Source organism: Mytilus californianus, unplaced genomic scaffold (assembly GCF_021869535.1).
Source record: "Mytilus californianus isolate M0D057914Y unplaced genomic scaffold, xbMytCali1.0.p SCAF_5, whole genome shotgun sequence".
Classification (NCBI taxonomy): Eukaryota; Metazoa; Mollusca; class Bivalvia; order Mytilida; family Mytilidae; genus Mytilus; species Mytilus californianus.
Window position 1 is genome coordinate 67849871 of NW_026262701.1, and position 23786 is coordinate 67873656.

The window sequence follows — 23786 nt, forward strand, 5'->3', positions numbered from 1 at the left end:
TGGTAAATTCAAGAAGTTTGCGATCTGGTATTTCAATCCGTACCAATTTGGTTGGTTCATTTTTATCAGTTGACAGTCTTTTGATGGGTTCATGTGTAGGTGAATTTGATAGGTTCAAGTGATCGTATACTATTTGAATCGAGTAGAAGTGGATTGACTCATTCAGTAGATTTTGGATTGGTGGATAGATGTACTCTTGTTGACTCGTGTCTTTCTTCTAATGGAGTGAAAAATGGATTTAGCCTTGGTTTAGATGGATCTTCAATATCACTGAATGCACTGTTTGATGTTTTTGGTGTATCTGGATAGTCTAAAGCAAAGAGAAATTATGAGAATAAAAAATTGCCTTTAGTTTAATTGTATTTGAATTAATACACAGTTATGGTACCGATCCTAGACAATTTGGCAAATAAAAGTTTGACATGCCAAATGAAACATTTCGTCTTTGGTTTTCTGTGTTGTGTTTTGTACACTGTTTTTTTGTCTTATGTCTTTTTTCGTTTTTTTTTTTTGCCATGGCGTTGTCAGTTTATTTTCGACTTATGAATTTGAATTTTCCCTTTGGTATCTCTCGCTTATCTCTTTTAGATCATCAAATTCAAAAAGATGACCAATACTATCTGATGCCAGTTTTTTAATGGAAAAAGTTGCAACCATGGTTTTATTGAATTATAAACTTCAATTTCCAATAAGAATGTAGCACTTAAATCATGCTTGTGTCGTAAACTATCTATTTGGCCCGTTTGGGTGTATAGTACCTTCGAGTACTGAAGTCCATCAGCAGCACACAACACATTTCAGAAATAATCTTCATCAGATACGCTTGACGCGAAAAGAATACATGGGATTTACATTAAGCATCAACTGTCCAATTATACTCAGACGTGTAAAGTTTTTAGTTGAATAATTGTTAATCAAGAGTTAACCACTGTTGTTGATAAAATTTGCTCACCTAATTACAATTGGTACTGGGCAAGATTTTTATTTTTTCACTTTTCATGATGTTGCTATATGAATTCTATTGAAGAGAATACTTTCTTCGTTTGATGTATCAGTGTTGGTATCTGTGCAAAAGAGTGTCTTGTTTTAACTGTTCAAATACCCATATACCATTTCAAGATTCAACAACAACAACTACAACCACCACCACCTCAGCAACAACAACAAACGAAAAGAGGAATGATTATTGACGATTTGTAAAGTGATATGTTTGTAGTATGATGGAGGTTATTACCTTCTTCTTCACGGTCTTCCTCTTTGTTATCACCCAACAATGTCAAGTCTATCTTCACTTCTTCTGTGTCTACCCGCTTAGCCTTAAAATCAGTTGACATGGATTTGCTTCTCTGGAAATAAAAAATCTTAAATTTTAAAAAATATTTTTTTATAAAAACGAAATATCACTTGTGTTTTGATTATTAGAAAATTTCAAGTGGTCGATGCCAAGATTACGAGACAGAATTCATATGAATAAAATGAGTGGTATATATACCACAATGAAATGAGATACGGGATATATATGGCAATGAAATGAGATACGATACGGGATATATACAGTATGAAATGAAATACAGTATGTATAACGGCAATGAAATGAAATACGGGATACATAACGGCAATGAAATAAATTACGTGATATATACAGCAATGAAGTGGATACGGAATATAAACGACAATGTCATGAGATGCAGGATATATACGAGCAATGCAACGAGATACGGGATATATAAGGCAATGAAATGAGATACGGGATGTATACGACAATAAAATGAAATACGGGATATGTACGGCAATGAAATGAGATATGGGTATTATATGGCAATAAAATAGCTACGAAGCAACACAATATATCCAGAAATATAAGTTCCATAACATATATTAATCTAAAGCTTGAGCTTCAAATGTGTTTCCTCTATGTATTTTTTTAGGATGTGGTAGAAACAGTATCAGATGTTGGTATGACAAGACATATCATTAAGTGCCAGAATTTACAATTTAAGAGCCTCCATTCATTGATATTTGAATGTATCAATGCTTACCACTTTTTTTTCTTTCCATTTTATTAAGAAATATTTTAAAAGTATCCATCTGCAATTCTCAACCGTTTTCTGCGCCCAAGATGCTAAAATTAAGTGTTCCCTTCCCGAACTCTCTCATTTTAAATGTACATCAACAAGTTACTATTTTGAAGTTGTTTTTTTCTTTCTAAACATGGAAAAGTATTTGTTTGGACTCAAATTTTTTTTTTTTTTATAACATACACAAAGTTAACAGTATCAACATTTAATACCGACTCGCCGTAGTTAAAGTTGTGTTGTATGCGATCAGATGGAACAATTGTATTATGATTCTCATTCAGAGCATTGTATCGATTCATACTGAATGATTTTATTTTCTTTATTTTTTATTTGTAAAATACTATAGCATTATCTACCTGAGAGTAATGATTGGATGGACCTGGTTCTTGGTCAGGCGAAGAGTATGACTCCCACAATACACTAACAGCTGGTGTGTGAAACTCTTCAAACATTGTCTCTATCTTTTCCTGTCTTCTTTCCATTCTTCTCTTCTCTCTTTCTTCTTTCCAAATTTTATCTCGTTCAAAAGCTTCAACAAGCTCTTTTCGTTCAGTTTCTCTAACAGACTGAAAGAAGGATAAACTGTCCTCTTCGCTAGCTGTTTCTTCTGTATCTAGTGCCTCTGTTTCACCCTGATTATGCAAACTCTCCTTTTTCATAATCTTTGGTTCGGTTTTGACCTCCTGATTCCCTGCTTCGTCGCTTTGTTTGTTCAGTGTTGCAGTTAGCCTGTCAAGCTCTTTGCTTCTAAATTCTTTGTAGAAAGCAGCTCTCTCCTCTTCACTCGATGTTTCTTTGTCCTTCTCTGTATGCATTTCTTTGACAGCTCTTTTGTTTGCAGAAAGCCTGTTAAGCTCTTTGCCTCTAACATCTCTGAAGAAAGCAGCTCTCTCCTCTTCACTCACTGTTTCTTTGTCCTTCTCTGTCTTCATTTCTTCGACAGCTCCATTGTTTGTTTGGTCATGCATATTACATGCTTTCTGCTCATTTCTGGTTTTGTTTACTGTTTTAGAAAGTCTGTCAAGTTCTGTATTTCTAAGATTTCCGAAGACAGCAGCTCTCTCCTCTTCACTTGCTGTTTCTTCTCTTTCATTAATTGTCTCAATGGTTGTCTTATCTGTGTCATTCGTCTTGGTTTGTCGATTGGACAATGTGTCTGCTTCCAATTCGCTGCAAGCAGTGTACAATACAGACAGTGTAAACCCGCTAAGAATGCTATCAAAATTCGCTTTATCCTCGCCCATTTTATCTGTAAATGGCACAAAAATACGTTAAAGACCATGTATGGCAAAAATAACCATAATACAACACAACTTTAACTAAGGATTTGATATAAGCCGATGTCAACTTGACAAGGCTCATCCAAGTCGGCTAATTTAAACAAAATTGCTATTTCAGTTAACTTTTTTATCTCATTTTTCAGCATAGTATGTCTGAAAATTTTCCAATTCATTCATTCTTAGTCAGTACAGAATTACTCAATGCTACCAAACACAGTACAGAAATTTTGTGATATCCAAACTTTGAATCACCGCTAGTTTCCGTAGTTTATATTTTATATGTTTTCACTGTATACGTCAATAATGGAAAAAAGTTAAGTCTTAGATATTTCCTAACATCAAGGGTAATACATTCCTTATGTAAGATATTTACATTTTTCTTCAATTCCCGGAATATAAGTTGATATAAAAATATGGAGATGTGGTATGATTGCCAATGAGACAACCACCAAAGTTCAAATAAAGTGGATGTAAGCAATTATAGGGAACCGCGTACGGCCTTCAACAATAAGAAAAACCCATACCATATAGTCGCCTATAAAAGACCCCCACGTGAAAAATATGAAACAATTCAATTGAGAACACTAACGACCTAATTTATAACAAAACAGTTTACGAAAAACAAATATGACAGACATGAACCAATTGAACTACAGGCTCCGGACTTGGGACAGGCACATAAAGAATATGGCGGGGTTAAACATGTTTGTGAGCGCTCAACCCTTCCTCCAACCAGGACAGTGGTGTAACAGCACAACATAAGGACAACCTATAAAAATCAATTAAAAAAAAGGATTAACTCATCAGATCGATACAAAGCAGAAAAACATCAAACAAAAACACAGACCGAACGTAGCAGGGTATTTATCCATCCCTCATCCCTAACAACAACAAAAAAAAGAAACACTAAGTACAGATCTAAGAGTACTCGCAGTTACTGACAGCTAGTTCAAAGCCAATGACAACTAATAGAAAAAATCATGTATCTAAGACTAAAATATCAACCAGTGCACATCCAACATTCAATGGATTTAGTGTAAAGACGTCATTAACAGTCGGAGAAAAACCTTGTGTATATTTAATGCCACTTATTTATAATAATTGTAAAGGTCATTGATATCCCTACATCACATACATAACACACTGGATTCAAAACTATATATTTAAATATATATAGGCTTAGGAGTATCGTGTTATTGACAAGTTAAACGTCGAGTTGACTGTCAAAGGAAAAAAAAAACGGGGAACACAGCCATATGAACAAAACATATTTTACCCGTGATCTCCTACCGTATGCGTATATGTGAAAAAGATATATACAGCAAAAAGACAAAGTTGCATGCATGCAATAATGGAGAATGAATAATACGATATACTTACTCAACTCTTTAATTTCCTGATTTATCTTCTGGTGCATACGACATTCTTATTTTTCTCCGTGGTCCTCTGTGCTCAAATAAAAGTATAATCTGCTTCGCTCAATAACGACGTTGCTACTGAGGATATCATGACGTCCGACGTCGAAGTCGTCACTAATTTTCTCCTTACTTCGAGACGGAAAGAGCGCAATCGACGGTAGTGTCTGTATTCCTTGAATTGTATGCAGTTTTAAAAACTGTTAGCAAGAAAAACGAAAAAAAAAACCAAATATACTATTAAAACGATAAAGAAATCATCTGTAAAAACTAAAGCAATTAGAGCAAAACTTACATGATCTTACATGGGTAAAAATAATGAACATTTTCAGAAAAATCGGACGATCCATTTTCGAGTTATCACCCTTGAAATGTATTTTTTTTTTAGCAAATTTCTCAATTTTGTGGCTATTTTCTTTGAAACTATTACTGGGGGGAAAATATACATGGTCAAAATAACCGGCAAGACGCACCCTAATGACCTTGAATGGGGATATTTTTAAATTTTGGCGTTTTTTGTTAAAATCTTGAAAACTGCATTATGTAGAGAGAGACCTGACACCATAGAAAGTATAAGCTAGATAAGATCTACAAATAGCCTAATGTGCTCGAAATTGTCCGTTGACTCAATATAGAAGTTATGCTGTCTTTCATTTATGATTTAACCCATCTCTTGCTATTTTTGCTATTTCTATTGTAAATGGAAAGATTCTATTAAGTTGACCGTTACATGTAAATGTCCAAACGATCAGCAAGACTGTTTCTACATAAAAGTCGAAATCGCCAGTAGACTCCTTTGAAATAGTAATTGATGCCTTCGAGCGATAGTGTAAACGATCATATCAAGGTCTTAGTGTAAATCATAATGCACGTCCATCAGTGCATATCCATTTAATAGCCATGTCTCGTATATTGTTGCACGCAAAATATTTTCAGGAACATGAGCTCACTATTTGAACGCTCACTTTCGCAACTGATTACTATTTTGCAAACAATTTTAAGAATGACAAATTAATATGTTTGGATGGCCCAACTTGTTCTATAGAAAAATATTAGAGTTCGAATATTTATATGCGAGTCTAAAGTAAATCTACCTTACTCTGACCTTATATCTATGGTTGGTGCCTGTCAAAAGGGTATTTTTCTGCAAGTGCCATGGTATCGCAATAGGTATCATTTTCAACAGCTCCATTTGCTTCTTTAAAAGTTGACTATATCCGTGAATCAAATTTCAGTTGTATTTCAAGATAGGTCTTGTAAGAGTGTCAAATAATTTATATGATAAACTAGTAGGTACAAAATGAAAATTACATATATATATTCTCTCAATAAAAATAATACTTTCATACTTTTTTTAGACACCTCTTCAGTGTTTTCTTGTAAAATAACCTCTTAAGATAATAATATTCGCTAGGAATTTGAAGTCTTTAATTTCAGTCAGAATTTTATCATTGTAGAAGAGGATATGGGGTGGTGTGTACACATGTAGTGCTGGAAAGAGACTAACTTGCACGTTTGTCCGTTTTTTATCATATCAATTCTATATAGACACGTTTAATTCTGTTTGTTGCATCTTGCTTTACATCCAGAAAATGACAAGTAGGGTTGATTTATAACAAAATTTTGCGACAAAAAGATAATATCGGATGCCAAAGTGTGTACTTTCTATGAAACGATATTCCAGCCTGCATATGGAGTATATATATATCCCAGTTCTTACGATACTCAAGAGCTTGCGTTTCCTATCAGGATTTCCTTTATATGTATGGTTGCTGCTTACAAGGAAGCTATTGCACCAAGGGTTCAAAGTGATAAAGTTGAAATTGAAAACTTCGAAAGTGTCATCATGGGTTGGTTTACCGTTATGGAATATCGGTGTCTTTTCATAGATTGTCACCTTTATTCGACTTTATCAACGAATTTGCAAATACCATGTGCTACACGAAGGGTGGCGGGTGCAATCCTGGTCTTTAGGGGGGTTACTGGTGCCTAGTCTTTCGTTTTCTTTGTAGGATTTTGTAGAATGTTGTTTGTCTTTTCGTCGATTTTCGTTCGTTTTTGTCATGATGTTGTCAGTTTCTCTACCACCTACGAGTTTGAAGGTAAAGATTGGTGGAGAAACACAAAAATATGTTGTGTCCACAAGTGTGTTATGGACAGACAGATGATCCCGTTACTCTATTCCCACCGCAAATTTGTTGCAAGGGGATAATAATAAATGTAGAGATATAAAAAGACATTCAAAAATACTATTTGCAGACATTGTAATCTTCAAAGGAAGACTACCATATCTATTAAAATATCTTATTATATATAGTCATATAATATATAGTAGAAAGACAGATTCGGATTTAAATTGATCACAGTTATTTTTTACCTGAAGTTTTATTCAATATTATGAAATGTCGTATAAATAAGTATAATGAGTATTACATGAGAGATATATTGAGAGGGATAAAATCTGCAAATAACTATTTGCTCAATATACGCTGTTCTTCTTCAAAATAATATAACATCAAATATGTTTATTTAACGTTATTACTGAAAGATTTTTTATCTTTGATACGAACCTTCCATTTCACCTGTACAGTGTATAGGTGTCATTAGTCGGTGTCGATAGTTATTGAAAAGGTCTGTTTATACATTAAGCATCTTTCATTATACCTATGCGCAATAGAACTTGCAACATGATCGTTCAAATAGCAAAGAGGAATACAACATTAGCTCAGTATGGACTTTTGTTCATTCGCTCTATGTCGACAGGACATTTCGACCTTCATCTTGATACTTTGGCTCCGAGAAGTATACCGGGATTCAAATTATGGTGGGCAAAAGAAGTGACACCAAAGCTGTATGTTGCTGGAGGATTAACAGACACGCAAATCAAATATGCACATGATGAAGGATTTAATGGCGTTATATCTCTTTTCCATGAAAATGATCCTGGTCAGTTTGGGGGTGAAAAACTAGCTTCTATTTCAGAAGCCAAATATGTTGCAACGATTGCTGGTCTTCAGTTTGATGCTATTCTAACAGAGAACGAAGATTGGGCCTCTGTTAAAGCAGTGGAGAAACTAACAGACTCGATTACTAAGATGGAGAAACCAATTTTGCTTTATGCCAGCAAACCACAAGCTGTAGCTTTTACAACATTATTGCATACAGTTTACATGTCAAAACTGAACTCTAAATACGAACCAAGAGTCAACAGTGAAAAATTCTATAAAATGAGTGCTTTAATGGGGATGGATTTTACAGAAGACAAATTTAAATCGGTTGTTGCAGAAATAACAGGTGAACCAATAGTTAGCAATCCTCCAAAATGTGATGCATATCCAAATTGGTTGGGATATTGGCTTGGTCATCCTGTCTATAAGAATTGGTTCACTGCTGGCCAGATAAGAAGAGGCCATTTAAAAGAGCTTGAAGCCCATGGCTTCAAATCAGTTATCAACATGCGAGTGGGTAAAACCTTCAACAATAATCCCTCGCAAGAGACCGTGAATCTGATCAACATACCAGACAATGTTAATACATATGACGAGAACTATAATCCAGTAAGACAAAAAACGTCGGAATTAGCGAAAGTGGTAATAGATCCAGCTTTGGACAGAGAACATATATCTCCTAGATCAAAAGTAAATTATGAAACCGAGAACCCTGAGGAGTATGGTGACGAAATTGGTTATAATGAAGAAATTGAAAGCGAGCATTTTAAGGGATCATCTTTGAAATATTACCACTTACCTTTAGGTAAGTTATTTACTTTGTAATCTTGAGTAATATCTTTAACAAAAAATTGTGTTCGTTGAGAGAGAAAATGTTTGAATACGACAAGTGATATAGACGTAGAAGCACTCAAATAAAGTGCGGGTGAAATAAAAGTCCACGCGAGGTATCTTGAATCATCTCCTTAGTTCCCATAAAAACCATTGAAACTGCTGCTCTCTTAACTCATAAATTTGTGTTACAACTAGGGTTACAGCTTTCTGCCAACTACGCAATACCATATTTTGAAGTTTTCATCGCGTGACAATTTATTCAAAACATCATGCTTAAAACTAAATGACTCGTATATAAATCAATAAAAATAATATAACCCATTTCCTTTAATGTAATGTAAATATATGTGCATCACGAACCACAGGTTTCATCTTTATATTAGGATATTTAAACCGTGAAATTATATTGCAGATATTAATACCACCTTCAGTGCAGATGTATTTCAACAGTACAAGGACAAGCTGCTAAAAATAGGAAACGACGGCCCAGTTTTGTTTCACTGCACTATTGGGCAAAGAACTGGTAAATTTAACTTGTGTCAAGAAAGTTCATTCAAATGAATTCAGATGTCCGGAGATAACACGGTTCTTATCAATGTCGAAGTTGTATTGACGTTCTCTCAAACTGACTCCCAATTACAAAAGTCAGTAATGTAGTGTTATTGTCCCGTAGAACAGGGAGTTTCCACAGCCTGTCTTGATAGAACTGGTACAGCACCGAGAGTAATAAACAGAGGCATATTTAAGGGACTGGGTCCGGGCTCCCTTATGGGATTACATGGTTAATGCATAGACTTTTTACATGTTCCACTCCTAATGTTGCATAGTATGTCACACTTTTCACAATCCTGGTCCGCATCTGAATTAAACGCTTATCATTTAAAAAAAATCATCTATCGGTTTGATCCTATTGAAGTAGTGTGTTACTTGTCTGGTAATAAATAACATGGTTGAAACCCTGAAAAGAGGAGGAAATTGATGTGTTATTGATGTACTTACCTGTGTTTAAAGTTATTGCAAATGGATGGTATTTTTGTTCGAGCATATTGTTTTTCTTTAATTGTTTAACATTTCTTACCGATATAACATGTTACTTTTATTATTCTTCCCTTAGTTTATTTATTTTGTATTTACATTGTGTCATAGGTCAAATTTATTTGTTCAGTGTATGTTCAATGGTGTTAATATGTCCTTTGATTGAGTTAAGCTATTTCAGTTGATATTTTATAGTGTGTCTTTCTATGTTGTGATGTTACACTATTGTTTCAGAAAAAGGGTGAAGGTTTGGTACCATTAAAACGTTTAAACCCGCTGCATTTGTTTGCACCTGTCCTAAGTCAGGAATCTGATGTTCAGTAGTTGTCGTTTGTTGATGTGGTTCATAAGTGTTTCTCGTTTCTCGTTTTTTTTTTTATATATAGATTAGACCGTTGGTTTTCCCGTTTGAATGGTTTTACACTAGTAATTTTTTGGGGCCCTTTATAGCTTACTGTTCGGTGTGAGCCAAGGCTCCGTGTTGAAGACCGTACTGTGACCTATAATGGTTTACTTTTATAAATTTTGACTTGGATGGAGAGTTGTCTCATTGGCACTCATACCACATCTTCTTATATCTATTTGTAATGCGTTGATGAACCAGAAAAAAAGGGCAGTTCATAAAAAAAATGTATATATAAAGACTGAGACTTGTCACGGAAGCATAATAACGTGTAATTGTGCTTAACAAATTTCGCAAAGATCACAGTAGTGTTTGCTGTACAGATTGTAAGTACGTGTAAAAATGGCTAAGATAGTGAATATCGTTTTCATAACTTCTATAATGATACTATTTCTAAATGCATTAAAATACTATTAAAAGGTAAATAAACTGATAAAAAATACTACGAAACAAAACAAATGCATGGTCATTTTCCAGTCTCAAGTATGTTAATTTATAGTAATAAATAATCCAAGAAGACACAGGTGTCAACTCTCCATGCAAAAGACGGAGCATCAAACACATTGTTTGTTAAAAAAAATGGAAATGGCTCTCTGATGACTTGTTTCCTTACAGAGGGTAAAAATTTCCCACTTCGGGTAATAAGAGGAACAGTTTATGTGAATAGAATGGAGTAATACAGACTGACAGACGGACACAACGACAGTTTTACCAAATGGGAATCATAAACGCGTCTTTTGTATATTATTCTTGTTATTGTATACCACGAATGATGATCAGAAATATCCTGAATTTAACCAAACCCTAAATGCTTCAATACGGACAGTTGTCAGAGTGGATACGTCAAATTTATCAAAATATATTTTTTTTGTAACTTCAGATAAGTGCCATACATAAGATTTGGATAAAATTGAGAATGGAAATGGGGAATGTGTCAAAGAGACAACAACCCGACCATAGAGAACCCGATGTACAGACACATCAGGTTCGTTCACAATATCATGAAACTGTATTACAATGTATATTCATTACAAACCATGGCTGTATTCAGTTGTATGTTTTAAGGTGCATGATGCTTTGTTTTAAATGTTTTGTATAGTTTTTACATTAGGTAGAAAGCTCACCTGAGCTTATGTTTTTATATTTTATACTATGCCGCATTAAAATAAAGTTTTCTATATCTATACATCTATGAAGTATTTGAACTTGTATATTTCAGCATTTATGGGTGTCCTAGCAGCGGCAGTTCAGTACAATAAAGATTTACAATGGGCTTTAAAGCGCATACGTGAGCTCGGATTTACTGTCAACGAAACATCTTTTAGTGACGTTAATAAGATGTACAATGATGTGCTTGGTCCGATGCAGGCTACACAATAATGAACTTTTATCCGATAGTTTTTAAGTTGCAGTGTTGTTTTTGTTATGGCAAGGTTTTATTTTCATTACATATATCTGGGACTATTATACTATATTATGTCCCAGCATATATATACATATAGGTCAATCTGGTGCTGGACATAAATATATGTATTGTTCACAAATTAATGCTAATTTATGCTTATTAATCTTTCATCAGATGTTTGTATGTTTCTTGATAGTCGGAAAAGTATAATGACCAGACATAAACTTCAAACATTATAGCCTTGAAAATGTTTGTTCTTAGTAAGGAAAAACAACTATGACGAGCCGTTTACTGTGCGTATTGCTATGTGTTTCTTTATTCTATATTGGCTAGAGGTATAGGGGGAGGGTTGAGATCTCACAAAACATGTTTAACCCCGCCGCATTTTTGCGCCTGTCACAAGTCAGGAGCCTCTGGCCTTTGTTAGTCTTGTATGTTTTTTAATTTTAGTTCATTTATATGTTTTGGAGTTTAGTGTGACGTCCATTTTCACTGAACTAGTACACAATTTTATTTAGGGGCCAGCTTAAAACAAAATTATGTGAAATTGAAAAACAATAATGGGTTGAAAAATTGTATGAATATAGAAATGAACCAAATGGTAACAAGTTACGTACTTATAGACTGTATAAAAATGAATTGGTAACAAGTTCATATCTGAAAAATGTAAATGATAGACAACATTGACGTATTTTATCTAATTTTTGAAGTGGGTGTCTATCAAAAACCCTTCTTAATGACCGAAAGTGTAAATAGTGTACAGTTGATTGTGTAGAAGTTGAAAATAACATTGTGAATTTTATTCAGATCTGCGATATGATTTGTTTTTGAAAGCAAGTGCAATTAACCCAAATTTTAACGGTTTTAATCATGACAAATTCATTTTTCTGATCACGGTCGCATGACTCTATACAAACCTTTTTACTCGGCGAAATCTTCATATTTTGTGTTTAAACGCAGAAAATATTGTGTATAATAAGTTCTTTTATCGTAAAAGCTTTATTTATTAATTTTTAATGAATGTTTAGAACAAGTCTTTTATCATTGAAAGTGTCTCATGTGGCTGGATACCGATATTTTAACTTTGAATAAAATCTGTTTTGTATTTTTATACTTATGTTCTGATGTATGATATTGTTTTTTTTTATTGTTATGTGACACTATAGTAAAATATTGTGTCTGTCTGTCTGTCATTGGAAGGAGAAGTACTATGCTTAGAAGTGCAAACATAAAAGTTTACAATTTGATATTTCCAATAGAATGTGCAATTATAATTCGAGACACCCTCCAACACCCTACCCCTGATTTACGCACCTCAGAATTAAACATAATTTACTGAACTTTTATTTGGGGAAAACTTCCACAGTTATATAGTTTTGTGAGGCCAAGAAGGACAAATACTTTATAATGAAATTATAAAAGAAGACATTGTTCTCATTATCTATAAACTTCATTTTAAATTGATCCGTCTTTCGTGGAAACTTTTTGTTCCACGTTTGTGACGAAACGTGCTCATCTACCCACGTTGTAGGATATGTTACTTGTGTGAACGAAAATCGTGGATTCACGCAAACACCGTACTGCCGCGACATATAAACAACGTAATCTCTACTTCAGTGCATAAAAACTATGTACCAGAAATAATGTTATTGATAGCTGCGTTTGTACAGTACCTAAATCCTTATGTACCTTTTGTTGGTCCATTGAAAAAAGATGGTAATCGGAAGGGTCTGATCCTTAAAGTCTGATATATTCATGTGGCTGTCTTAGGATGGTATGTAGAGTATTTGCAGTCTTGCAAGAAGTAACATACGGACCCCTAAACAATCTGCTGCAATTTGTTGAAAAGACTCTGACAATTTCACTATATACACACTGGCATGGGGTATCGGATTCATTCAAATCGGACTTTAAGCCCGGAGTATTTATACATCACCGTCACACACAAAAAAAAAACAATGATCTGCTTACATTTGTCTCATCGTTGGGCGGGAGAAGTCTAGGCGACTATATATATCTTTTCATGATCATCGAAAATGTGATACGTGAACACTGAACATTTTTAATTCGAATGCTGCCAAGTTATCATTACCGTAGGCATTTTTGATAACCGGCTAACGTTTTTTTATAATTGTTCGTAGTGGTAAGAGACTTTCTTTTAACATTGATTTAGCATCGAATTATGGAGACTCATTGGTTTGTTTTGTTCCGTCATATGCTGGCTTTTACGGAAAGGTGGTGGAGTTTACATGTTGCGTCATATTTAGTTTAGATAATTTAGTCGTTCATAGTAAGTATAGTAAGTAGTTGGAGTCTATATGTGTGCTATTTTAGCACCGATTGATGTTATTTCGTTATACACTGGGTGCGATCAATATTCAAAATCAGGAAGGTTTCATAACAGTTGCCAAATGTCTTTGGATGAAGCAAGGATTTGTATGATACTCTTGATACTATACTAGTACTATACAAATCATTGGATAAAAACTATGGTTTATCTATTGAATTTATTGCAAAGAACCGTGTAGGACCCCATTAATGGAACATCACAAGACTGGAGATCGAAAAAAAAAAAGAAGAAAAAAGCAAATGAAGATCAGGAAATATTATGCTTACTGTATAGAGACAGAAGAGTTTCATTATCTTTCACAGGCACTTGTCTCTGTAAAAAAAACCCTATATACTTAATATGTTATATTAAGTATATAGGTAAGTGCCTGTGGTCTGTATCCGTAACTTGATTGATATACTTGTAATGATCCCTATGACTAGGAAGGTGTTTAACAACCCTTGACTACCCATGAGGGTCTCGTACGGTCGCAAGTCTCTATGACTAGGCTGAGACTACTGTGTTATAGTAGTCTCAGGATTACTGGGGGAAAAAATATTCTTATTCTTATTCTTATAACCATCATGATAACGCACATGTGTTATGGTAGTCTCAGTATTCATATCATGAGAGAAATGTGTGTTTTTGATTGTCTTGGTCTCGTTTTAAGCAGTATTTTAGGCAGAATAAGCCGAAATACTATGTATACAAGTTACTTGTTTGGTTGAAGTGTCCGGAATTATTAAGACGATTCCGAACTTGACTTGTTAGTTACTAACCGGAAGTGGTCGTATTATTTATGAAAATGTCAAACAGCCGGGCAGCAATTCTCATAATGGCGTCGAAAATGCGACAAAGCTCACGTGCTTTTCCATTCAAAAAATGGCATTTTTTAGAAACGGCATTGACGTCACGAAAAAGGCTGCGTAAAGACATTTAACCTGTTTCCCATTCTAAACCAAGTATACCCTTTGATGCGGCAGGTTCCAAACTTTCACTACGTTATTATTAAAAGGCTGAAAATACAATATTTCATTGCAAATTTGGTGGTGAAAGATAAAAATACGGGCCGCGGAAGTGACACTTGAAAATAAATAAATGTAAATTGAAATGACACACGAAATAGTAACGTCTACTCCTATAGATGAGATGATAACTATTGATATTTTGTTGAAGAAAAGCCCACTGATAGAAAAACTCGACAGGTAAACCGGCCCAGTGACGATTCAACAAGTCGAAAAATAGGACGTTTAAAGGGGAATAACTCGATCCCAAAACAACAACAATACGACGGTGATCATAAATGACTGATTGAAAAATGTTTTCCCCTTATTATTGATTTGTAAGCAGTGTTACTGGGCACAAAATAGAAAGTTTAATAAAAATGTGAGTTTCAGTTTATAAAAATATCATTGAAAAGCGGTCATTTGTTAAATATCGTGTCTTCCTGTTGGTGTATCTGATAACTGTAATTGGAAGGTTAGTCCCGTCAGGATATAAACAGTGATCATCATGCCCCTCATCTGTTACAAATTTATGTACTTAATTGAAGTAAATGGTGTTCTCTAGAAGCTGACTGTTTGAATTTAACACGTCCACCAGTTTTAATGGTAGATACACTCCTGATATTTGTAAGAATGGATTGAAAAAATATTTCATGGAATCATGGTTTTTATTTCAGTTACTCTTCTCATAAAAAATGTCATCCTTATTTTCTCAAGAAAAGTTCATAGTTGTGATTCTTAATTGAATTAATCAGAGACATATTAAACAACATATCTCAGGTTAAATAATTGTTTCTGAATAAATGTCAATGAAAAAATCATTGTTTTAATATTTATTTATTTGAACTAAAATTAAAACCACAAAAATACATTTTTTGTCCATACTGTTCTAACAATATCCAGAGGATATTTTTATTCAGATAATTTAACTAGCAAAAAATAATTTAAAAAAATATATATTAATGATCTTCATCTTCCTTTAAAAAAAATCCAGATGAAATGAATTAAAGTTACTAGATTATATCTGGCATACAGAATATTCTGCAAAGTGCATTTACATGTAATAAATTTTATGTTAAATTTTTCAATAAAAAATAATCAGTTCTTTTGAACTAAATCATGAGCAGAACTCTTGTTCATTACCCCTTCATTAATAGTTCAAAAACCCTTCTTCAATCATTAAATATAACATATTAAGGTATAAAGGAATTTTTTTTTCTGAGACAAGTGCCTGTGGTTAAGCAGCAGTACACAGAGTTATACTCCTGGCTTTAACATTTACAATATAACAACCAGCAAAGCCAGAGAGGGGTATTTGCAAACTATTTATAAACAAAACAACTTTAATATAAACAACGTAAACATACTAACATTCAACCTGACAGTATTTAATTCTTAAACTTAACCCACAGCACCAATTATTTAAATTAGGTAAATTATTTTAAAGAGAAATCAGGGCCATTTATAAAAAAGGTAACCTTTTATTAGTTAACCAGTTCCTTGAAAAAAGTAGGTCTTGCTATTTTGGTTCCTTTCTAATAGGATTTTATAAGTTATTTTAACTACTTGCATGATTGTGACTTTTTAAAATTAGACTTTTCAATCTTTTTTTCAAAAGAAGTAAACTTTGCAATTTCATTAAATTTAAAAAAAAAAAGCTTTTTAACAAACTATAAAGCTACACAAAATTTAAAAAAAAAAAATATTAGTATCACCCAGGTATCACCTCCACTTACTATTAAATCAGCATAATATAACCAACCTCTAAAAGAGGGTCACTTACAAATGCTTGGTAATCTGAAATTTCATAATTATAAGTTTTATAATTGGCTATGAAATGTTACGTGACCTGTCTTATGCAACTATAAAACAAAAGATAATGTTGAAAACTAAAAAGTAAAAATATAAATAAAGGAAATGAAGCCATAATAACAATCAAATTAAATAAATGAAATTATAAATAAGTAATAATAAAAATAAAAAAAACAGATGTGAATTAATTAGTAAAATAAATTGCTTAGCTACGCGCAGCTGGATACAACAGCAGATGTCCAACCCTGAAAAGTTGGGGCCAAAATGGACACAATATTCACACTTGATACAGGTCTGAGTTTGGATTGTAATTAATTATTTGACACATTATAGGTTTCTGACACAGAATAACTGTTGTCAAAGAACTTAAAATTGGTTATACGATTTGAATTTATATTCAATTTTTTGCTTTTGTGCAATACACTATGCTGTTGCAAATTGTTGAACCCCCTCCCCCAAAAAAAAAAAATTTTTTTTTTTAGTTTTTTTGCTTTTGTGCAATACACTATGCTGTTGAATATTAACCGCACAAAAAAGTATTTGAAGAAATTTTCTTTTTAATTTCTGAAATCTTAAATGAGAAAAATTGTCCGCCAACAAATTCTTATTGAACCCCCCCCCCCCCCCCAATTTTTTTCACCTCCCCCTTTCCCTCATTCCAAAAAAAATTCTTTCCCTCAAGATATGGTCAGAATCTCAATTCAAATTTCTAATGGAGTTTGCAACCATAATTACCCATTTGAATACATCATAAAAGTATTAAAATATAAAATGACATACATAGTCATGGCTAAAATTAATATTAATTAATAGTAACTGCAAAAAATAAATTGACAGCTAATCACCTCAAGAAAATCATCATTTCTTAATACATAATTTACAAGCATTATAAGGCAGGTAATCAACCATACACAACATTTTTCTTTAAATGGGATTGGATTACCTCCCTTACACTGCTTTTAAATTGTCTTAATTGTCCTTTAACCCAAAAAATCCTTGTTTTCCCCCCTTTTTTGCCCCTAATTCCTAAATGGTTTGAGCCATAACCTCCAACAATCCTAACCATCCCTTTGTAGTATGGAAATTTGTGGTATAATTTCAGAGAGATTCATACACTTACACTTAAGTTATTGTCTGGAAACTACAAAAATGCTTATTTGGGCCCCTTTTTTGGCCCCTAATTCTTAAACTATTGGTACCATAACCTCCAACAACAATCCCAACCTTCCTTTTGTGGTTATAAACCTTGTGTTAAAATTTCATAGATTTCTATTTACTTATACTTAAGTTATTATCTGGAAACCATCTGTCTTCGTACGATGACAATGTGATACCAATATACGACCGCAAAAATTTGGCAGTTCTTGAAAAAAATATAACAACTTGCTACTTGATCACATGGTTGAAAAAAAATACACAGTTGGGATGATTTTGTCTTGTCCAGTAGCAGCTTAGCCTTGACCTGTTCAAGAAAATATCCAAACTCATACTAAATTTCCCAATTTTTAGAACTTGAAAACATGAAAGTGCAAATAGAAGAATAGAACTAAATATTTAAATATAAGTTATCTAAAAGTGAATCCATGTGAATTGTTTTAAATCCCCCAAAAACTCTTTTGTGTTCAAAATGAATCTAAAAAAAATGTAAGAGTTGTCTTCCTTAGTGCACCTTTTTACTTAATTTACAGCTCTTTATTTAGGGCAACCAGAGTTACCTCCCATATAATTAATGAAATTTTAGTGAAATTTAGACACTCCTTTTTGGCAGAATTCACAGAAAATTTCACACTGAAATAAACATTTCAGTGGCCATATTATGAAGCTCTCAACTTCTTATTTATGTTTTAAATAACCTGAAATTCATAACAAAAGGCAGACAGTTACAGAATAGTGTACATTGTATACATGTATCAGACATCTTCAATTTCATATGAACCTGAGTAAATACATACAAATAGAATTAAAGGTGAAATGCGAGAAACAGCATATATAGTATTAATTATAAGAACGGTTAACAAGTGTGGACGCAGACCAGCATGGATAGTATCCGGCATTCTGAGAGTATTGCTATCCCCTACCAGTTGAAATTATTTGTTCCCCAAAACAAAATTTGAACTTGATATGTAAATTGTCATGTTAAAACTATAGATACCAAATATCAAATCAGTATAATGGTAGTCTGGCATGACTAAAAAGAAAAGTGCAGAAAATTGATTAATTGTGTGATTTTTCTAGGACTAAGGATCATATAACTCTGCAAAATATCATCAAATCAGAACAAAATTCAAACTTGATCTGAAACTTGTAAAGGTTAAACTATATATGCAGAAAACAGATTACTTATGTGATTTTTCTGAGTCCAAGGGCCATAATTCTGCAAAAACTCATCAGACCGGAACAAAATTAGAACTTGATCTGTAACTTGTCATGGTTATATTATAATATACCAAATATCAAACCAATATCTTCAAGCATGACAAAAAAAGTGTGGAAAGCTGATTTCCCGGACGGATTGATTGACAGATGGACTGATGGACAGGGTGCAAACCTAAAGTCCCCTTCAACTTTGTTGGTAGGGGACTGTAAATGTAAGGGATAAATTTGTCCTGGTAAAATATGTCTGGGCGGACACATATTACTAGCATAAAAAGTCCATGGTTACAGAATTTACTAGTATTTTTAGTCCGATGTTAGTAATTTATGTCCCCAGACTAATTTTCCTAGGAATTCAAGTCCATGTCATTAATATTCCTAGGTAAAAACGTCCATGTTTTTTTTTTTAATAGGAAAAATATTAATGAATCAAATCATTTACATTTATACAATATTGGAAATTTAAATATTAAGTTTTAATATTGTTTAAGAGATGTGTATTTATATTTTTAATAAAATGTCCCCAGACTAATTTTCCTAGGAAATCATGTCCATGTCATTAATATTCCTAGGTAAAAATGTCCATGCCCTTTATTTTAAAAGGTAAATATAAATGTTATGTTTTAATATTGTTTAAGAGTTGTGTATCAATTTTTTTAATATAATGTTTGTCCCCAAACTAATTTTCCTAGGAAATCATGTCTATGTCATTAATATTCCTAGGTAAAAACGTCCATGCCATTTATTTTAAAAGGAAAATTTTAATGAAACAAATTATTTACATGAAAACAATGGAAATTCAATTTTTATGTTTTAATATTGTTTAAGAGTTGTGCATTAATATTTTAATAAAATTCATGTCCCTGGACTAATTTTCATAGGACATCATGTCCATGTCATTAACATGCCTACACTGGTTATAACGTCTGGCAATGTCCTTTTATTTTAATAGGAAAAATTAATGGAACTTTCCAATCTTAACTAAGAAAATATGTTGTTTTTTTTATTTGCAATAATTTTTAAAATATAAAAATTACTAGAAAAACAAGTCTTAGGACAATTTTTCTTAGGAAAATAAGTGCCAGACATATTTTACTAGCTATGGACTTATTTTCCTAGGAAAATTTGTCCTAGGACTTAAAGTCCTAATAAAATAATGGTCATGGACTTTATTAACTAGGAAAAAAAGTCTGGTGGACAAATTTTACTACCGGACCAAATTTACTGTTACATAAACATCAATTTAGAATCTACATAAACATTGTAACATTTAAACATTTACATGGAACTTAACATACCAGCTTTAAATGCTGCATATTAAATCATCTGAGCTCATCATTTAGAGGAAAGGTAACAGTAAGAATTAATTGTCATGTCAATAAATTGCTGTAGAAGAGCCCCAAAATGAGTATGCTGGACACCTATACAAATGTTATACATGTACGAATATATCCATTTGTCTCTAAGTATGTAAGACTGTTGGTCAACACTAAATGTAGAAAAGAAGTAACCTTAAAATTGGAGAAAAAGTGAAATTATATCACCAGTCCTATACAAATATGTGCATATTTCATTTTTCTTGAAATTAGCAAAAAAGAAACAAAAAAGTTTATTGAACGACATGGGATTCTGAGAAATAGGGTAATAGGCAGTTAGCGCCCTTCCTAGCAATTTCAATTAAACCAGATGCAGATTAAGGATTATGAAAAGGGAGAAGTGGGACATATAAAAATATGTACTATAATCATCAATTTAGCTTGAAAAGGCGGTGCGGACGGGACTGGTCCCTGTAAATCTCCCCCATCAAAATTCATACATTTCCAGGCCTGCTCAAGCCCAACTCTTGTAGGATTTCTTGCTGTGTTGAAGACACATTGATGGCCTAGCTTGGGTTGTTTTGTACATTTTGGAATGCACATTCCCCATTTCCATTCTTTATTCTTTTTGTATGCTATTTTATGTATGGACATAAGAATGCAGTGGACGATAACAAATTTCAGCATTTAAGGTGTTGGTGTTGGAGGAAGGCTACTTTTTTTTTATAAAAGATTCATGGTCTGAATGTTGCCCCCGTCCAAAACTTTTTCTTTTCGACTTAAAATTTATTAATTAGTGTCTTGTAAATTTTCAACGAGTCAGAAATACGTTTTGCAGATGAAAACGTGGAAATTATTGTTTGTAAACAATCTTTTTCAACTGTGAACTCTTAATTCAGACTACGTCATTGGGGCAGAAAAGGGGAATAATAAGTAAAAATTAGCTGGAAAGGTTAAATATTGGAGAAAATATCAAGATTACATAATTTCTAAATGATTTAACCAGTATGAAGTTTCATTTGATTCAAAATATGGACGTATTTTAAAAATAAGGAGAGGATTTTTCCCCCGCTACCTACAAATATGCTTTGGGGTTTACAGGCCGCTTAAGTATTTTAAATCGCCTGGTAACGTCATGTGACCATACTGTAGCTATTCTCCATGCCTCAATGTATCAAAATATACCAGTCATATTTATTTTCACTAGGTAAACCGGCGGTGTGACGATTCGTTTTGAGCTGAAAAATTGACCAGGGCAGTCGATGTGAAAAAAATGTCCGTTTCACAAAATGGAAATAATCGCTTGAATTTATTTAAATGGCTTATGTCATCTCGCTTTTTTTATAAATTTATTTTGCTTTAATACTTTAGATGAAATATGTTCTAGATCGGTCTATAATTCCGTTTATTTTAAATGAAATTTGCGATTTTTCGATGCGTCGTTCACGGCCAAATTTCTTTTTACCGCGGAGCGACATCTGTTGACAGCTTTTCCTCAAATTATCTCCACTTGATTCTCTTGTCGCATATCCGGGGTTTTAACGGACAAATCAGATGATTGCGTTCCGGCTGAAAATGTAAAATGTAATATTTAGTGATAAAATGGCACAAGAAGAAAAATCGCCGCTTTTAGCGGAAACAGATGGAGATGATTATATTTACCCTAATCCAAGAAAAAGAGTTTGGCATGTGCCACCTGAACTTAAAGGTGTTTTGAATGTGAATGGCACAATAAACACCAGTTCATCCTCGTCTTCCTTGGCCTGCGATTTCGATTTTGTTGTCTGTGTCTTTGTTGTAACATTTGATACAAGATCAGGTAAACACTAGTGGATAGTTTTCTCAAAAATAAGCGTGTTATTTCGATAAATAATAATTAACAGATTAATGACTGTACTGGTCGAGAACCAGATACCAGTTACTGTCACCTGCCGCTTTATCTGGGACTATTAAACTTTTATTAATAGTCCCAGGTTTTATTCAGTAACAGAACGTTACGTAAAGACATCAGACTGCTGATATCTTCAGACAAATAATATTGCTTCATTTGTTTGATCCGATGGGCCTATTTTAAAGAAAGGGTAATGCCGATTATTCTGTAAATTAAAAATGTCTTGGGAAGATACGTATATGGGGACATGAAGTCATTGCTTTATGACATCCTCAATTTTGAAAAAATTACTGATTTAAGACAAAGCAATATCAGGGCTCAAGCTAGCAGGCGACTGGGGCAAAGAAATTGCTTTCCCGTCCGTCACTTCGCTTTGACTGAGTGTCAAAAGCAATATCTAGTCGCCCTGGTGTTCACAATGGTCGCTTTCATCATCGGCAATTTTCAATTATTACCGAGTCAATGAAACAGCAGTTTTTCATTTATAAGTAGAGAAATTAAAAGACATAATTTATTTCTTCAGAAAAGAGGTGAAAGCATTGACTTTACAGATTCATTGGTTGTTTGTTCTTTCATACAGAAAACTTTATATCACTTCCGGTACTTATTACTCGAGAGTGTACATCAAAACATCTTGATTTTCAGCAAAATAAGTTTGCTACTTCATTGTAATGTGATGAAAATTGCCATTAGTTAATGTTTAATCCATTTATTGCATTAAAACGGTCATTTTCCTTTCCAAATCATTTGTCAAACATCATTTATTTTCTAAAATTTTCTTCATCCGCCATTGAAATATTTGTGCGAACTACGTAGCGGAGGTGGGATTTATCGGAAGCGGACCAGCTATGACAGAAATCCGTATTCTTACAATAATGGCAAACGGACGCACGATTGGCACAACTATATAGATGAATAATGATCCCAAATGGGAAAAATACGCATTCCAAACGCATTAACAGACTTTTGGCTAGATCTCCTTTCTTAATGTATATATTTCAATGTATATGCATTGTTTCAATTTATTGATTAAAGTTGCCTCACTTTGTTAAATTTACATATCTTTTTAATGAGAAACAATGAATTTCATAAACAAGATAAACAGAATAGTTTTTCAATTGAATTTAAATTGATGTATGATACTTTCTTTTCCCTTTTGATATACATGTAAACATGATAAAAAAAGTTCTTTTTAATGCTAGATATTTAGTTGGTAGTTTCTGACAAGAGGACTAATATTATTGTGCAACTACAAATGATTATTTAAGACATAAACTGAAAACTGAAACAACTGTTACTTTAATTGTATACTCAGGTATAAACTGAACAATATAAATATAAAAAAAAAATGGGATACATAAAGCCCTTTATATTGTAGATTAGTAGAAACCAAACATTGTAGCGTTGCAAGCGAATGAGCACTTCTCTTTCAAATCTCACCACTTCTCCCTATCAGTTTCAAAAAGAGAAGTCACTTCTCCCTATGATTCTGAAGTAGTGTGAGCCCTGAATATATAATCTTGCTTTAGAATATATAATTTCTTTCAAAAGAATCCCAAAAGATTTATAATTTTCAAAATTAAAATCTATGCGTCTTTTCAATACACTTTCATGACTGTAAGTGGTTTATTTCAAGTGATATAGTTTGAATTCAGACCAGTAA

General features: G+C 33.0%; 3 protein-coding genes across 6 annotated transcripts in view; 2 read left to right on the plus strand and 1 right to left on the minus strand.

Moving 5' to 3' along the window:
• Positions 1-23786, minus strand: part of LOC127701268 (nuclear factor of activated T-cells 5-like) — a 347248-nt gene that overhangs the window by 227994 nt on the left and 95468 nt on the right. The gene's annotated exons all lie outside the window — the stretch shown is intronic.
• LOC127701307 (uncharacterized) lies at positions 7372-11898 on the plus strand. The gene is made up of 3 exons (XM_052205191.1): positions 7372-8526; positions 8968-9078; positions 11213-11898. The coding sequence occupies exons 1-3, from the start codon at positions 7440-7442 to the stop codon at positions 11371-11373; spliced, it is 1359 nt and encodes a 452-aa protein (XP_052061151.1). The 5' UTR covers positions 7372-7439; the 3' UTR covers positions 11374-11898.
• Positions 21811-23786, plus strand: part of LOC127701309 (DENN domain-containing protein 11-like) — a 29022-nt gene continuing 27046 nt past the window's right edge. Inside the window, exon 1 of the mRNA XM_052205194.1 lies at positions 21811-22051. Within this exon, the coding sequence (XP_052061154.1) occupies positions 21835-22051 (217 nt within the window). The 5' untranslated portion in view covers positions 21811-21834. The remainder of the gene's footprint in view (positions 22052-23786) is intronic.

What these genes read in the sequence shown, in the direction of transcription:
- LOC127701307 (XM_052205191.1), top strand. Translation starts at nt 7,440, where the DNA reads ATGCGCAATAGAACTTGCAACATGATCGTTCAAATAGCAAAGAGGAAT. An exon ending in ATATTACCACTTACCTTTAG is followed by an intron (nt 8,527 to 8,967) that starts GTAAGTTATTTA and finishes ATTATATTGCAG; the next exon opens with ATATTAATACCACCTTCAGT. An exon ending in CACTATTGGGCAAAGAACTG is followed by an intron (nt 9,079 to 11,212) that starts GTAAATTTAACT and finishes TGTATATTTCAG; the next exon opens with CATTTATGGGTGTCCTAGCA.